At 39.6% G+C, this 17,667-nt stretch overlaps 1 protein-coding gene across 1 annotated transcript in view; it reads right to left on the reverse strand.

Annotated features, from left to right (window-relative positions):
- The window catches only part of mtt (mangetout), a 1,300,850-nt gene that overhangs the window by 122,371 nt on the left and 1,160,812 nt on the right, over window positions 1-17,667 (reverse strand). The window contains exon 6 of the mRNA XM_067140048.2: window positions 4,270-4,444. Coding sequence (XP_066996149.2) covers window positions 4,270-4,444 — 175 coding nt within the window. The remainder of the gene's footprint in view (window positions 1-4,269; window positions 4,445-17,667) is intronic.

Genomic DNA, 17,667 nt, shown 5'->3' on the forward strand with positions numbered 1-17,667 from the left:
TAATAATAATAATAATAATAATAATAATAATAATAATAATAATAATAATAATAATAATAATAATACTGGTTTCACGTCCCGATGACTACTTTTACGATTTTCCAAGACGAAGAGATGCTGGAATTTTGTCTTGTGGGGGGATCAGGTTGCTCTATCGACAAGAGGCTGGCGTATCTGAGTACTTCCAAATACCACCAGGCAGAGCCGGTATCTAACCAACCTACTAGGTCTCAGAAGGCCAAAATTATAGTTTGAGCCCCTCAGACCAGCGGCCGCTCAAACTGTGCATACTGCGAATGTACCAGCCCTGTGCTAGTGTGGAGTATACAATGCAGTTGCTGTTCCTCGACTGAAGAATGGTTATGAGAATGCTGTACCAGGTGCACCCTACGGTGATGTATTCATTTCTCAAACCGTTTTCCCTAACTGCAGGAGTTACACCAGCACATTAAAACTCCCATTATAACTTCGAAATTATCCCATATGAGTGGCCCAGACAATTATTCGTTAAACTTCTACTCCGCAAATAGTGGGTTCGATTCCGGCAGAGTCCAGTAGTATTTGAAGGTATAGATATATGACAGCCTCGCTTCTATAAATTTACCAGGATGTAAAACACTTCCTCAGAGACTTCGTCGTCTCTGAGAACCGTGAAGATAATAAGTGAGACGTATTATTATTATTATTATTATTATTATTATTATTATTATTATTATTATTATTATTATTATTATTATTATTACAAAGGTATTATTTCTTCGGCTCCGTCCGATTCTTTGGCTGAATGGTCAGCGCCGAGGCCTTCGGTTCAGAGGGTTCCGGGTTCGATCCCCGGCCAGGTAGGGGATTTTAATCGCCTTTGATTAAATCTTCTGGCCCGAGGACTTGTTGTTTGTCTTTGTCTCAACACTTCACCTTCAGACAATACACTACAAACCATCACAGAAATACCCAATACTGATTATATCAATCCATATAGGGTTGCGTCAGGAAGGACATCCGGCCGTAAAGCAGAGTCAAATCCACATATGTGTGACACAGTTCAGGGCTCCATGGCTACATGCTTAGCGTGCTGGCCTTTGCGTTCGATTCCCGGTTGGGTTGGGGATTTTAACCTTAACTGGTTAATTCCGATGGCTTGGAAAACATGTGTGTGAGTGTGTGTGCCGTCTTCAGCATTGTCACAGACGCACAGCTCGCCTAAACGGCGCCAACCAGAAAGACCTGTAACAGACCTCTTCGGTGGCCACACGCCATTATTTATTACCCATTATTTGAAATTTTCATTCCTTACTCTGAAGGGGTAAGACGACTCAGAAGATGACGCCCCCTCTCTGGCCAGAAGATGTGCGGTGTTGATTTGAAGTGCGGCAACAATGAGAAGGGATCGGCTGTGGCCTATAATAGGAACTGTCTCGGCATTTGCCTGAAGTGAGAATGGGAAACCGCAGAAAATAATTCTGAGGGCATTGCCTCCCAAATGCAAATCTCGGCTCCAGAGCTTTATGCCATAGGAATCTACATTTTATAGATTAATTTATATGCTTTTAGGGAAATGGCGAACACGACAGGAAAAACTCTCAAGGGGTAGAAGTACTTACACTGTTTGTTCTCCAAGAATAGCAGTATGTTGAGTAATGTAATGCATTTTGCACGGACAAAATCAAATTATCTATGCATTATTCAGAATTTGCCTGACTTAGTTGTAATTGAGTGAAACCTTGTTTATTGGAGGCAATGACATGAATCTAACGAGAATGTTTGCTTATACGAGTACTGGAGGCACTGGTAACGTTTATCCGTGACGAGCAAATAAAGAAAACACATTATTGTACTTTTTAATTGTGTTCTCTTACAAACCGAGAATTTTGGCAACGATGAGGTAGGAAAGGGCTAGGTCTAGGAAGAAAGGCGGCCGTGGCCTTAATTAATGTACAGCCCCAGCATTTTCCTGGAGCGAGAATGGCAAACTACGGATAATCATTTTCAGGACAGCCGATGGTCGGGTTGGAACCATAAACCTGGCGTACCACGCAGCGATCTCGCTCGGCAAAGGAAAAATCGTTAAAAAAGATGAATAAAGCAGTAGCCCTTCTTTCCCACTTAACGTAATATGGTATTGCACATCCTCCTAGAAGTCTTGCATGGGGTTCCTTTCTTTTTTCCATGAAGTATTTTATCTCTGATACTGTTTTCTATCTTCTATTTTAATTTCTTGAAAAAGTATATATGCAAATTTTCATTATTATTATTATTATTATTATTATTATTATTATTATTATTATTATTATTATGTATTTGTACTTGATAGAACGTGTTTTTGATTTCCCGTCAGGAAGTCGAACATCTAGAAAGGCGATTTTCGTTTATGGAGAGGAACATAACACTGAGCTTCAATCAACCTACACCTAAAATGTGTACCGTATGATTTCCTGGGGGAAAGACGAGGTAATGACGGCTGGGCATAGAGCTAATAACTCTATCCCACTTACTGCCAAGGTTACGGAGAATGGAAACTTTTAACTTCCACTCCTCCAACGGCCTTCATGGCCTGGACGGAGATAGTTTTGCTATTATTCATTTGAATCATGTTGCCATCTGATGAGAACAATTATTTTGTTTAATGTGACCACCCATTCAACGTAATCTGGAATTTTAACAGACTCTGACCGACTGAAAAGTCCAGCTTGTTATTTAACTCTAGGTAGACAATACTGATGAATAGCCTATGGATTATAAATAAAATAAAGTAGACTAAGAATATGAGGCGATAGTTAGTAACAGCTGTGGAGAGCTGACCGAGGGGGTGGCTAGTAAATTGAACGCAAAAAGGCAATGGAGTGAGTGGTATTTTATATATGTACAGTAGCCTACTATAAATTGGATAAGGTGATTAGGTGGTATTAAATGTAAGAGAAAATAATATACTAATCGAAGAAGAGGATAAGAAACTCGTCAAAGCGTGCAGATAAGTTAAGCGATTACCACTGTATTCATTCTTCTTGTTGTCGTTTCTTTCTTTCTTTCTTTCTTTCTTTCTTAATCCGTTTACCATCCAGAGTTGTTTTCCCCCGTACTCAGAGAGGGTTCTCACCTCTACCGCCTCAAGGGCAGTGTGTCCTGGAACGTGAAAATTTGGGTCGGGAATACGACAGGGAAGGAGGTCCAGTACCTCGCCAAGGCGGTCTCACCTGTTATGCTGATTAGGGCCCTTGTCGCGGGATGAGAAGATCGGAAGGGATAGACAAGGAAGAGGGAAGGCCTTAAGTTATGTACCATCCCGGCATTTTTCTGAAGGAGAAGTGGGAAACCGAGGAAAACCACTTCGAGGATGGCTGAGGTGGGAATCGACCCCCCTCTACTCAGTTGACCTCCCGAGGCTGACTGGACCCCTTTACAGTCCTCGTAACACTTTTTCAAATTTCGTGGCTGAGCCGAGAATCGAACCGAGGCATCCGGGGGTGGCAGCTAATCACACTAGCCACTACGCTACAGAGGCGGACTGTTGTTCTCTCACGGCAGTTTATGTCCACCTCCGTAGCGTAACGCTTAGCACTATCAGCTGCAGTTTTCGGAGGGCCGGGGTCGATTCCCAGTACTTCCAGAAATTTTAAGAATAGCAGGAGGGCTGGTAGGTGGCTAAAATGGTACATGCGGCTCAGGTCGATTGGGGTATGCATGAAAAGAGCTGCACCACATCGGGATGAAGACAGGAGTTTACTTTACTGTAGTTTATTGGGATATAGTGGCCATCAGTTATACATAATTACTACATGTTTGATAATCGGTTTCTCATCAGTGCAGCAGAGGTTAGAACCCCGGCCATTGCAAGTGGGATATCTACAATTCGGATTCCAGTGCAGATCCAGTGGCTATGATCTCGATATGAACTGTGATGTATAATTGCATGTTTGCTCGCACGGCTTTTGAGTATCTCTGAACCGGGATATGCATCTGTAATTTACCAGGAAATGAGAAAGAAGTGACTTGGGATCTATGTGAAAGACATCACACCAGCATTTGTAGGGAATTGGAGTGAGCAACCACGGAAACACATTTCAAGTATTGCTGACACCACCTGTTGCCTATTTGCATTGATATTGCTACACTGGCAAACGTTAAAAGAGATTTAAATTATTTGTGAAGAGTAGCGATTTAAACTCGCTCCTGAAAATCACACAACGTCAAACTCATAGTTCTGATCGAGTACACACATGTTCTTCCAAAATATTCATTACGTGGAACTTCCATTCTATAGTTATATATTACCTGAAAGCATAAGCGAAGGCCATGACAGCATCGCTGACGAACTGTAGTTGATCTTCAAACGCAGTGTTGTGCCTCGTCAGACTCTCCTTAGTGGTGCATTGCCGTGTGTATTTGCGGTTGTATGGAGTTCTTGAACTGTTGGGGTACCGACACTGGAAATGGTCCTCCCAGAATTCTGCAACATATGATATAAACTTATCAAAGTACTCATAGCCAGGACGGAAACAATAACAAGTTTTGAATTCCGGACTTTATGCTTCAAAAATTGACTATATGTGATGTCTGTAGCTAAGATGAGTAGGAAATTGTATTACAATTAGTTACAGAGTTTGCATATATACACAATATTGCAAGTTGCAATATTGAAAAATTCAATTTTGAAAATTATAGACTTTTTCAAGTAAATGTGTGCGTGAGTGGGAGTTTTTAACTGGAGACTGAGAGTTCTCGAACTGTCTATATTTAATAGACTGAAGTATAATTTCATACTGAAGACCTCAGCACTGACCATCAGAGTCCTGCAGAGCGGCCCAACCCATGAGCTGCTTCGGCAACAGAGTGCAATGGGCTTTGAAAGGCTCGAACATACAAAGTCCGTGACGTCATCGCACGGGCCGGTCTGGGCAGCGCTATGTCATTCGTACGCGGTGAGCCAAGGACAGCGCTGTGGTAGTTCTATGGGCTGACTGCTGCAATGTGTGCAGTGTACTGCGTGTCAGCGGAGTGCGTTGCATTACGGTCGAGTGGAAACGATCAAGTTTATTGCGGTTTTCAGTTTGACTTCTCCGTCTATCCTGTTATCGGAAACGAATGTGGACTGTAGTTCCAAAAGGAAAGAAAACGTGAAGTAAAAAAGGAAGCAACAAACGAACTAAAAACCGCACAATACAAGACTTCTGAACCGGACCCTAAAAAGTCGAATCTGGTTGGTATTCAAGCCTGAAGTTGACGGTGATGGGAAAGACGTTAATTATGTGTGCTGTACGATCTGCGATGAACTTTATGTACACACTAGCAGTTACCCACTGCTTCTCGCGTGGATTTCGTAATTTGATAAAAGTAATCGTTTCTCGGTACTGCACTAATACATTATCTGAAATTCCCTAAAGTATAAAACCTCACTGAAAAATTAAGTTTCATTTACCCCAGAAACTCTTTGTACACCACGTTTGTGGTATTGCCTTTTGGGGCTAAGATGACCATGCGACATAGAACTGTACACGTGAGAACGTCATCTCTCAAGTAAAAAGAAAGTTTCTTTATTTTTAAAGGAGATTCCAAATACATATTTCCACATCTGTAATATCTTCAGATTTTGAGATATAAGTATCCGCATAAAAAGAATTCAATCCCTTTATCAGCCCTTCCTCCACCCCACCTAAGTGGATTTTCCGAAAACCAAGAAAAGACGTGTTTCTTTATTTTTAAGGGACATTCCAAGGACCAAGATCCATGTTTGTAACATGTAAAGTTTTTGACATACACTGTAGATATTCTGGTACTAATCTTAAAAATTCACCTGCTTTTTCAAGTCTTTCCAGTCCCTTAAGTGGTTTTCCGAAAACAAAAGGTACGTGTTTATTGATAAAGGAGCTACCAAATACCAATTATCACGACTGTAACATCTTCAGTTTTTGAGATATGTGTATCTTCATGAGCATAATTCAACACCTATTTCGACCCTCCCCCCCACAAGTTGATTTTACTCCCCAAAATGAATGTTTTTATTTTTAAAGTTGATTTCAAATACCCATTTTCACGTCTAAAACATCTTTAGTTGTTTTAGATATATGTATCCTCATACAAATAATTCAACTAATATTTCAGTCGTTTCATACCTCCTTAAGTGGATTTTCCGAAACCAAAAGAATATGTATTTCTTTCTTTTTAAAGGAGACTCTAAATACCAATTTTTACATCTAATTTTAAATTATTAAAAATATCAATTTTCACATCTGTAACATGTTAAGTGTTTGAGATATACTGTAGATATTCTCATCTTAAAAATTCACGCCAACCTACATTTCAGTCCTTTTTACATCCCCCTAAGTGTTTTTTCCGGAAACAAAATCATACATGTCTCTTTATTTTTAAAAGAGATTATAAATACCACTTTGCGTCTGTAACATGTTAAGTTTTTGAGATATATATTGTAGATATGCTCAGAGATTATGAGTACAAATTTTGGTTGGCAGCTATGTCCAAACGTACACGCATAATCTCGCTGCTGTAGAATCCTGGAGCTGACGTTGCCATGGCTACGGCAGTTCATTTCTGTATCCGATTCCGTGAGCAGTTGTTGTGTGGTGCCAATATCTCCATAACGGTTGGTTTTCGGACCCATGGGGCTTACCGTGTTTTGTTCTTTGCGTCAAGGGGCTTAAAATCAACTTTGTCTCGTCCTTGCACGACAAATTCGATTTTTGGCCTATATCAGCCTATTATTTTTATATCTCCCCCATCGCCCCTCACCTCGAATTGTTTTGAAAATAAAATACAGCCCATGTCCCTCAGGGATAATATATATTTACATTAGTAAAGGGTTTTTTTTAGAATCGGTCCAGTTGTTTCTGAGATTACCCTCCAGATATACACAAATTAACAAAAATCGCACTCTCTCTTTATTATATTAGTATAGATTGAATGAGTCGGACTGATTTTGTCTTTTTATGATTAGATAAAAATTATGATGAACGAGGTGTGATTGAATGACGAGCATTCTAATGTTTCCATGTCATCAGACTCCACGACTATGCCACAACCTGCCAATGTAATGAAGTTTTCTTCGTGAACTGACGTTCATGTTGCTCCTATTCCAACAGATGAGCTGGAAATATGTTTAAAGCAAAATTGTGGAATGGAAGATGATAAATATAGCGTCCTATTGCAGAATAAATGGACAAAACTATCCACAATTTCACCAGATCGCTAAAAAAGTAATATGTATGCGAGCATCAAGTTCAGCTTCAGAGAGAAATTTCAGTTCAGCGGGCTTCATTCTCAACGCAGGCCGGTCTCTTCTATAACAAGACAATGTTGATGCTCTTCTTTTCAATCATAGTAATTCTATTCCACCACCATTAGCAATGACCAGTAAACTACACGCACTAAGTAAAAGCTATGTTCAGATTTGTTTTTGTTGTTGGCATTGCACGTCATTTCAGTTTGTACAGTATTTTAATTCGAGGTAAACGCGAATGAAGTCCTATGAATATGCTTCGTGTTATTTAGATTCATTTTCAGTTAACTTGATTTCAGTTGCAGACGAATATTAGTTTATAATAAAGTTTCTGTTTGTTATTACTATTATTATTATTATTATTATTATTATTATTATTATTATTATTATTGTGCAGGAGAAATCTCCACCGTTTAATTTCAAAATGCGATCAGCCTACTTTGAAATATGTTATTAGCTTATGGAAATTCGCAGAGTGAATAATCCCAACAGTAGTGTGACGTGAACATTTCGTTGTGCACGGCGCACATGTTATTGTGGAGAAGTACTCAAGGTTATTCTACTGAGCCCGCCCAGTGCGGTGGACTGCAATGGGCTGTATGAGGCCAGTGCTGTGGGCCAGCACGTGGCTGCGTCGGAAGACACGGCGTTGCACGGGCTGGGCTGCCGGAGCCCGTGGGTTTGAAGTGCTGCGCGGTGGGCCTGGCTGCAGGATTCTGCTGACCATGCAGCCAAGGAGTCGGATAATAATAATAATAATAATAATAATAATAATAATAATAATAATAATAATACCGAGCTCGATAGCTGCAGTCGTTTAAGTGCGGCCAGTATCCAGTATTCGGGAGATAGTAGGTTCGAACCCCACTATCGGCAGCCCTGAAGATGGTTTTCCGTGGTTTCCCATTTTCACACCAGGCAAATGCTGGGGCTGTACCTTAATTAAGGCCACGGCCGCTTCCTTCCCACTCCTAGCCCTTTCCTCTCCCGTCGTCGCCGTAAGACCTATCTGTGTCGGTGCGACGTAAAGCAACTAGCAAATAATAATAATAATAATAATAATAATAATAATAATAATAATAATAATAATAATAATAATAATAGTAATTGATAGTTGTTACGTCATTTAATTATTTGTAACACCCAAATCGAAATCGACTCTGCTAGGAAGGGGGCTTTCTGGGCTGACCTGGAGATGCCGTTATAGGGAATACCAGAGTGTGAAAGCATCTTCTTCAGAGATGAAATGAATGACCATTTTGGGCGATCAAATAACGAAAATAGAGGTGGCATGTTAGCCATAGTTTCGGGGAAAGAAATTAAGGAGGAGAAGATATGCAGTTTACCGAAGCTCACCCTGAATACATGCGTCAGGAAACAACCTTGACACCTGGTAATCTGCGGTAGTGTGAGATCAAAGGCATGGTGAAAGACTACAAAGTCACACTGGGAGAAACAGCTGCAACCCAATGTCGATTCATGTTGACTGAAATCCGCATGAAGTGCCACGGGAAGCAAAGTCCTGAGGAACACTAACACGAGATGTGGGATGGAATCTTACACAAACGGTTCCTGTAAGTAGTTTTCCACGGTTTCTACCTTTAGCCGAGGGGAATTATTTGATGAAATCCAAAATAGAAGTCACAACCAATTCGTACTCAGTAACTACTTTCCTCAGTTTATCCCAGCTATTTCTGGGTTCGCTGGAGCCATCCTGGTCCATCTTGCTTTCGGACGGGGGTTTAGGGTCAGATGCCCTCCTGACGCCAAGTAATTTTTGAGATGATAACCTCCACTCGGGATCGATCGGGATTCGAACCTCAGCCTTCTGAGTGTGAAGCCAGCAGCTAAGCTACTGAGCTAATCAAGCCCCGCCACCTCCAAGTCATTCTTAATACTATGAGAATAATTGCTGAGACAGGCTAATTAAATGAAGCTGTTGTCAATGATCTTCAAAATCTTTAACAGCACGCGTATAGTGTAGGCTGCGATGCTAGCAGAGATCAGAGCAGAGATCAGAGCAGAGATTCTAAGAAGCAGCAAATTGAATGGTTTTTAAAAACGGACTTCGTTTAGCAGCAGCAGAGATGACAGCTGCGATAATGAATCGAAGCATAGCTGTTGGAGGAGAACAAGCAAATGTATTTCTCATGGACGTCCAGCAAGTGTCAGCTCCTTTCGGATTAGTTCACAGTCGCATGTTCCCCTACGTTCACTACCTAGTCCCAACGGTCAATATCGCGATGTACGCGGAAGTGTGGTTAGTAGGTAACACATTCCCTATACAGTACCATCCTTTGAAGAGTTGCTTGTTGTTTAAAGGGGTCTATCATCTAGGTCATCGGCCTTTTGAAGAGTTTATCACCAACATAGAGAGATCGGATGTTCGTGAACGTTTGATATCAGAAGTATTTGAGGAAACACCAATTTGGGATATGAAAGGAAAACGACATCACAACCGATATGTATATATTTAATACTTGCTGGAAATTTGTCATAAAATATGAAATCCTTTCAAGTAGGTAAGTATACATAATAACATGATAAGTTATCTGATTTCAGCATATCATACACAACATAATCCGGTTCCTTGGCTGAATGGTCAGTGTTCAGAGGAACCCGGTCCAATTCCCGAAAATTTTATCCTCGTTTGGTTAATTCTGTAGCTTGGTGACTGGACGTTTATGTTCGTCTTAATACACACATTCATGTACACATTACAAACCACCACAGTATCGTCGCGATGAGATCAGTCTAGGTTGGTGCGACGCAAAGCAGATTGCGATCAAAACAAGATAAACAAAAATAAACCACCATAGAAACACTCAACTGTGAATACATCGCTCCGTATTGGGTTGGCGTCGAAAAGGACACCCGGCCGTAAAAGTGGGACAAATTCACATCAGTTCTGACCCCAGATAACTGCTAGTAAGAAGTAGAAGAACAGCAACAGTAACAACAAGATGATACAATACACAGTATAGTTACTGGCTTATGTCAGTCTTTTTTTCTCATATGCCTGGCTACATTCTTTATTTCTTGTTATAATTACCCCTTTGATATGATAGTAGACTAGCAATTGTTTTTGCATTTAAAAGGTATAAATAGAGGATAATGCTACACGTTAAAAGAGCAAGTACTACATTTGATTATGGAACGAAAATGTTGTGGGATGCTCAGTAAAGTAATCTCTGAAAGTTCTTGTTGCTGTTGCTTGCCTAGTGGATGGATTGTTTCTCGGTCACCCTGTCCTTGTTTCGTGGTAGAGCGTCGGCCTCCGAATCCCAAGATAGCGGGTTCAAACCCGGCAGAGGTAGTCGGATTTTTGAAGGGCGGAAAAAAGTCCACTCGACACTCCATGTCGTACGATGTCGGCATGTAAAAGATCTCTGGTAATACATTTGGTATTTACCCGACAAAATTACTTAAATCTCAGCCATAGACGCCCAAGAGAGATCCGGTTTACCCTGTCTGCCATCTAGCGGACCTAGAGTAAAACGGAACGTCGAAATTGACGAGCAGACAGCCAGATGGCGTCAAATTGAAATGTCTGCACACGGTAGCTGAGGCCATTCGATTATTATTATTATTATTATTATTATTATTATTATTATTATTATTATTATTATTATTATTATTATTATTATTATTATTATTACCCTGTCCTTGTGCAGTGGAAGAACCTTAGACCCGAGTGTCAATTCTTGCCAAATGTGGACATCCTTCCCTGCCTGTTACTGTGTAGTTCAACACACAAATGGATTTGATAATGGTAACAACAAAATCCCGGTTCAATATCATTTGGTTTCCAGAGTACGTGCGATTTTGAACTAGCAATACCAAAGCAGTTTTATACGGTTCTTCTTCCTCTTGATAGCCTTCTGTTAAATACTTCGTTATCTTCACCAAGCGCTCTTCTAGGATAAGGTGGAAGGAAATAAGAACGAAGGGTGCGTCGGTTTCAGAATCTGGAAATATTTTATCTGCAGGGATCTTTAGCTTGTCTTCTTTGAACCATTTATTTAATTGGGAAAATCGAAACTTTCCTGCAGCATTCTGTACTCCATAAGCACCACTGCAATAAACTTGTAGTTTGCGTTAGCGACGGTCTAAAGTACTATGAAGAAGCTTTTATAGTTGTACGACATTTTTCCTGACTTTGGTGGACACTTGAGTCTGATGTGTTTTTAGCCCAATCTACCTAAGCAATTCGGGAATCCTCACTTTTCATAGAACGTCTTAGAAATCCCCATTAAATTTCCAGAAGTTGGAATTGGCAGGGCAGGGGTTGAAAGGTCGACCACAAAGACACTGTAACTTCTTTAACGATGCATCCAACGGTCGAGTCCCTCATTCTAATCCAGAAAGCCACACTTCTAAATGCCTACCCGGTAGCCAGATACCTGTAATAGACAAATTGAATTTGTAGAACCCCATGTAGTTAGGCTATCACCAATAAATCTTTCTTCAGGTAAAGGAGCCCGGATGAAATGGAAGAACCTTCGTGCAGAATTCAGGAAACGATACTTAGAATTAGCCCAAAAGTAATGGATCAGAGGCATCGGATGATTGGGTATGTGACTGGCTTTTCTTCAACAGCCTTCTGTTCCTCGAAGATCAGTGCACGTCTAGGAACATGGACACGAATATACAATAGTTGATCGAGAGACAGACTCGCCAGTTGATCATATGGTTGACCACGATGACCTTGACGATGGAATTTCTGTCGAATACAGTTCCCCAAATTCAACTACTCCTGCCAAATTATCAAGGTCTCTGCTTCATTATCGTCAGCGGACAAACGAATTCGACTTATTAGAATTAGTGATTTAATTGGAAGAAGTTCATAGCAATTGAACAAGAGAAATTGGAGCTCTTGTAGAAAAAGCAAGCTCGAAAACTCATGAGCCCCTTTTGGAAGAAGATGTGCCATTTCTTAACTCACTGATTCCACAAGTGAAAACTGCGGATCGATGAAAGAAAATGATGTTCAAGATGCAAATACAGAAATTCTTATTTGATTTGTTCTTTACTGAAGAACACAATCCTCAACCACACTCATTCACCTTTCGTTCAATTGGTCCAAGTATTAAATAGCATTCCTTCCAGGGATAACTGTGGAAACAGTTGTACGTGCCAAAATGGCATGTCTGGTAGCGGTGAATATGATGGTACTCTTTACAACAGTTATGGAGCCACATTCACCTAAGTCTACAGTAAATATTACTTCATACTGCTTTATGTTCAATGCTATTTTATAATGCATATCATACAACTCCAATAAATATTAATTTGTGATTTTCCATTATAGTAGGCCTTCATGCTGTATCTTTTCTCCTTACCTCGAAGTGACGACCATCTTCTTCGGGGAGAATGGGTTGAGCGTGGAAAATAAAGTAAAATCTCTCCTGTAATGTGGGTGTAATCCATTTCAGAATGCACATACATAATTGTAGTGACATTCTCATGGACGAATGATCACTTTCTGGTTAAAGATTGAGTGTAGGACATAGAGTGTGATATTCACTTTCCCGTTGTCTTATTTGGTTAATAGATGAACACTGTTACGTCACGTCATTCATTCACATTCATAAACCATTCCTCTGAAACACAGTCTGAGGACGAGATATTCGACATACGCTTTCTACACCGTAGAACCTCCTACACCGAGTGAAAACCTGCAACTGTAAGGATGGTATCCACGGACCTGCCTTCATCTTCGCTCTGTTTATACTCACTACATCTCCGCTAGCACTACAGCCTGCACTATAGGATCACCCTAAATGAAGCGCTGCAACAACGGGTAATTTTAGTACACGCAACATTTCTATTTTGAATTCTCAGCTTTAGTGTTTGCTTAGTTGTATACTAAGATTTTTAAACAGAAGAACGCCATATTTCCAGTGTCAAATCAGTTAATACAAATTTAACGATTTTCATTCCGTCGAAACACTAATTACAACACATATAACACTATAAAGTATAGATGTTGCGCGTAGAAAAACTGTTATGTGATATATTTCAGCTTACAACATTGACCAAAAAGGTTCTGTCATCTAAGGTTCAATATTGCACGAGCTATATCAACGAATTTTTATTCTAAGTGATACATGTGCTACGGGTCAGTATTTCTCCTACAACATCATCACATACCGATATTTCGAGGCAGAACGACGATATGAACGTATGGGTAAATGTGATTTGATAGAATCTGATGATGTTCTTGTAGAACGAACATGCCATTCTTTGTTTATTAGTGAGTTATTTTTAACAGGTATGTTTTAGTGTTATATGTGTTATAGTTAGTCCTTCGACAGACTGAAACGCTTTCAAGTTGTGTACTAAGAAGTAATGAGGCTCTCATTATTAAAAGCTATATAAGTGATATTGGTCTACTGTAAACTTATAAATTCAGAAATGATCCCCTATAATGTAGGTCTATACAGCAGTTCAATATTCCCGGCTTACACCGGAAAGTAAACATGTGGTGCATAAAAGCCTTACTTAATATTTGAAGCATTTGAAGAGTGACTGTATAGTTAATAGAAGTCACAGATTGTGTCTTATGTAAGGCATGAAATCAGTAGACTGAGATATTGCAGTACAAGTGGTAAGTAATTCTATGAAATGAAATGAAATGGCGTATGGATTTTAGTGCCGGGAAATCCCAGGACGGGTTCGACTCGCCAGGTGGAGGTCTTTAGATTTGACTCCCGTAGGCGACATGTGCGTCGTGATGAAATGATGATGAAGACAACACATACACCCAGCCCCCGTGCCAGGGAAATTAACCAGTGACGGTTAAAATTCCCGACCCTGCCGGGAATCGAACCCGGGACCCCTGTGACCAAAAGCTAGCACGCTAACCATTTAGCCATGGAGCCGGACAGTAATTCTATTAAGACTGCTGATGAACAAGTACGTAATTCTTGGTAAGAATGTTGGGTGGAGACATAAATAACACACTAATGTTTTGCATATTTTCTTTAGTAAAGGGATAATAACCCAGGACAATTGATCACGTACCACAGGAAGCTCTACTGCACAAAGTTCGTAACATCATGGATATTTTGAACGATCATTTTACAGGTAGGTCTTGGGACAGAACACGAAGACCATCTTCCGTGCTTCAGTCATTCATAACTATCCGAATAGGGGATAATGCCTAACATGCTGTATGCTAACCAAGACAATCCTACGTAGCTCTCGCTTTTCACTCTTCTATTCGTAAATAAATGTAATCTACTAACCCATACGTCGTGTAATCTTACTAGAGCACACCAGAAAGTTAATCTCCCTACATTTTTAAACGTATACTACTTAATTTGTTACGAAATTCTCTCAATGCATTTTTTTCCAATTGGCTTTACGTCACACAGACGCAGATAGGTCCTGTGGCGACGATGAGGTAGGTAAGTGCTAGGATTAGGAAGGAAGTGGCCGTTGCCTTAATTGAGGTACTCTACGAATTTCGTCACGTTTCTGTGACACAATATTCAATATGCATATTCACTGCTTCATTGATACATGTTTCAATTTCTTATTGTGTGAAAATCCATACGAAGGCTATTAAAAATAGTTGTTAATTCAGATTTCTCTTTTCCTCGATCCCATGACTCATGTTTGAATATCGTGATCTCATGCTTACTTTTACTATTTGACGGTGTCCACCAGCAGTCGCCATTGCCTACGGTCTTCTGCTTACCGAATTGCCACTCGAAGATTTATACACTGTAAAACTTGGCAAACAATCTGTTATTGCACAAAGTAAATCAATTTACTAGAAGGATGCCGACTAGTGTGAATGTGGGTTATTAAATATTTCATTAGGTAATAATAGATGCACAAGTGGTCAGAGCCAAGTTCCAGAAGAAGTCTATTAAAACTAATTGTTAATTCTTAATTATGCACTGTAAAATCGACAGACAATGTCTAGATTACACAAAATAAGTCCAGTTAATGAAGGATGCCAGTTAGTGTGAATCTACACAAGCAGTAATAGTACTGGGTAAGAATAGAGGTACGTGTGATCAGTGGAATCAAGCTAACGTCTTGCAGCTCGCTAGTTATCCTTAATATAAAACCAAGTTCCTCTAGTGACTCGTCAACTAAGGAACGTGTTACTTTACGAGACGTCTTAATACTTGAAATTTACTTACATGAGGGATGACGTTAGGTTAACAAATGCTGTTATAAATAATCGCTATTCTAGAATAACTGAACCACTGAATACGAAAAGTGAATGATTCAGAAATCTGAGTACACTGAAGTAAGACATTATTATGTGTGAAAAGATTGCTGTCGTTCATTTTACATGGAAATAAACTAGTTCCTTTGACCTTTTAGTTTAGATTTTATCAATCTTGATTCCATTTTAACATTAAAATGGTCTTAATGTTACTATTCATAAGGGGCGTATGGAACATTTTTACTGACAAGCAGGTTATATTAGAATAATAGTGAAGTATTTATTAATTTGTTTATATTTTGATACACGTCTTCAGTAAGTGGCGAAGTTAAGGCTCTTGGCCATCTCTCTCACTTAACCACGTGCATTTTTTGTTTGTGTACAGTATTATTTTGAACATTATGGTAATCAACAAGAAGTCATTAAAATAACTGCAAGTTAAAAGGAGAGTAAGCAAAAACTAAATAATATTTAAATTAACACATAACGAATACCTAACATAACACTACAGTATACAATAACCATCTTAAAGCCAAACATTGGAAGTAACGAATATGAGCTGTAAAGAAATCATAATAATAATGTTATTGGCTTTAAGTCCCACTAACTCATTTTACGGTTTTCGGAAATGCCAAGGTGTCGGAATTGAGTCCCGCAAGAGTAATTTTACGTACCAGAAAATCTACCAACACGAGGCTAACGTATATGAGCACGCTCAAATACCACCGGATTAAACTAGGATCGAATCTGCCAAGTTGGGTTCAGAAGGCTAGTGCCTCAACCGTCTAAGACACTCAGCCCGTTGCATAAACAAATTATGTGCATCTCTATACACTAAGGACCATGTTTTTATCTTAGTGTGTTATTAACTCTATTCTTAGGCACCAGTATACAGGATGGTAGAAATAGGCCGAGAAGACTCACTAAGGTGATACAGATTGCATTAAAATAAGCATATTCAAGACAGGAATCATTCCACTATCGCCACATTTATCACTTGTGTTAAATCGGGCACGTAAAAGTTTTAGTATCTACGTTATATGGAACATAAGTGTTTTCATGTATTTACGCCTGCATAGTATGCCATCTCATGATGTTTGCATACACGTTTCTTTCCAGGTAATCATATGTGCCCTATTGTACTACCGACCACTTTTCATAATATCTGAGCTTGTATTGGTAGTGTCTATCTGGTCTCTGTCTCCAATTTACTTCCTACAACACTCCCTTTCACATCCTGCCATTTTGCTCAGTCCATTACAACCACCCTGTATAATCGTAAATAAAAATAGAAAAACGTATAAGGATAATTTGATTCACGTATATTTATTTTCATTCACACGTCATTCAAGTCAAATGCACATGCTCTAGAAGGATTTTCGGCAGGCTGTTTAACACGTGCTAAACGAGGGGATTTTAATGTCTACTGGGAACATGTTCCATAACCTCGAAGAAGTGGACAGGATGGAATGGCTTTGGGCATTTGTTCAAAGTGGTACTATTTCGAGCAATGAACCGAAACGAGTATTAATTTCATAAAAGGAAGAAAAGAGCCCAAAACTCTACGACAGGTAAGTATGGCTGTTTATTGAAAGCAACTGGTAGATGAGTGGCATTTGTTGTTTATTTGCCCTCTCGTTTAAATGCGGTAATAGTAATGATGATAACTGTTATTTTAAGAAGCTAATATCTACACTACTGGCCTCTCATTTAAGCGTAACCATCTTAACATTTTGTAGTATGGTGTTAGATGAGCATCAGGTCGGAGATGGTAGGCATTCCGAATGGAAGTGTTCTGTACACATAGTAGCTTCGCTGCTTGTTCACAGGTTACACCGACAAGTACATTGTCACAGTAGTAAAAAACTGAGAATGTAAGTGCTTGCATACGTTTTAATTTATGCAGTGAAATGTGTTCTTAAGACGCTTTAACGTTCGCTGTTTTTTCTCGAGTAAGGTCGTGTGAGTGAGCGCTCGCTGGTAAGTAGCGTAGTACGTGTGGACTGGAGTTGCGACAATTTCTACCATTTCTCATTGTGTGTTAAGTGACATTAACTACCTATTCCAAATCCTGATCAGGACTTACACTTCCATAATAAACTCCAATTTATGGATAGTGGCTTATACGTGGAGGCTGGGCCTCCCCCTATTAACTCTGATCACTTAATTGACGAACAACATGTTAAATCTTTATCAGGCAATGTAGCAAGTGCCTTGCAAGTTATGAATTCTCCGGTAAGCTACGACCTAG

The sequence above is a fragment of the Anabrus simplex genome, chromosome 2 (assembly GCF_040414725.1).
Source record: "Anabrus simplex isolate iqAnaSimp1 chromosome 2, ASM4041472v1, whole genome shotgun sequence".
Lineage (NCBI taxonomy): Eukaryota > Metazoa > Arthropoda > Insecta > Orthoptera > Tettigoniidae > Anabrus > Anabrus simplex.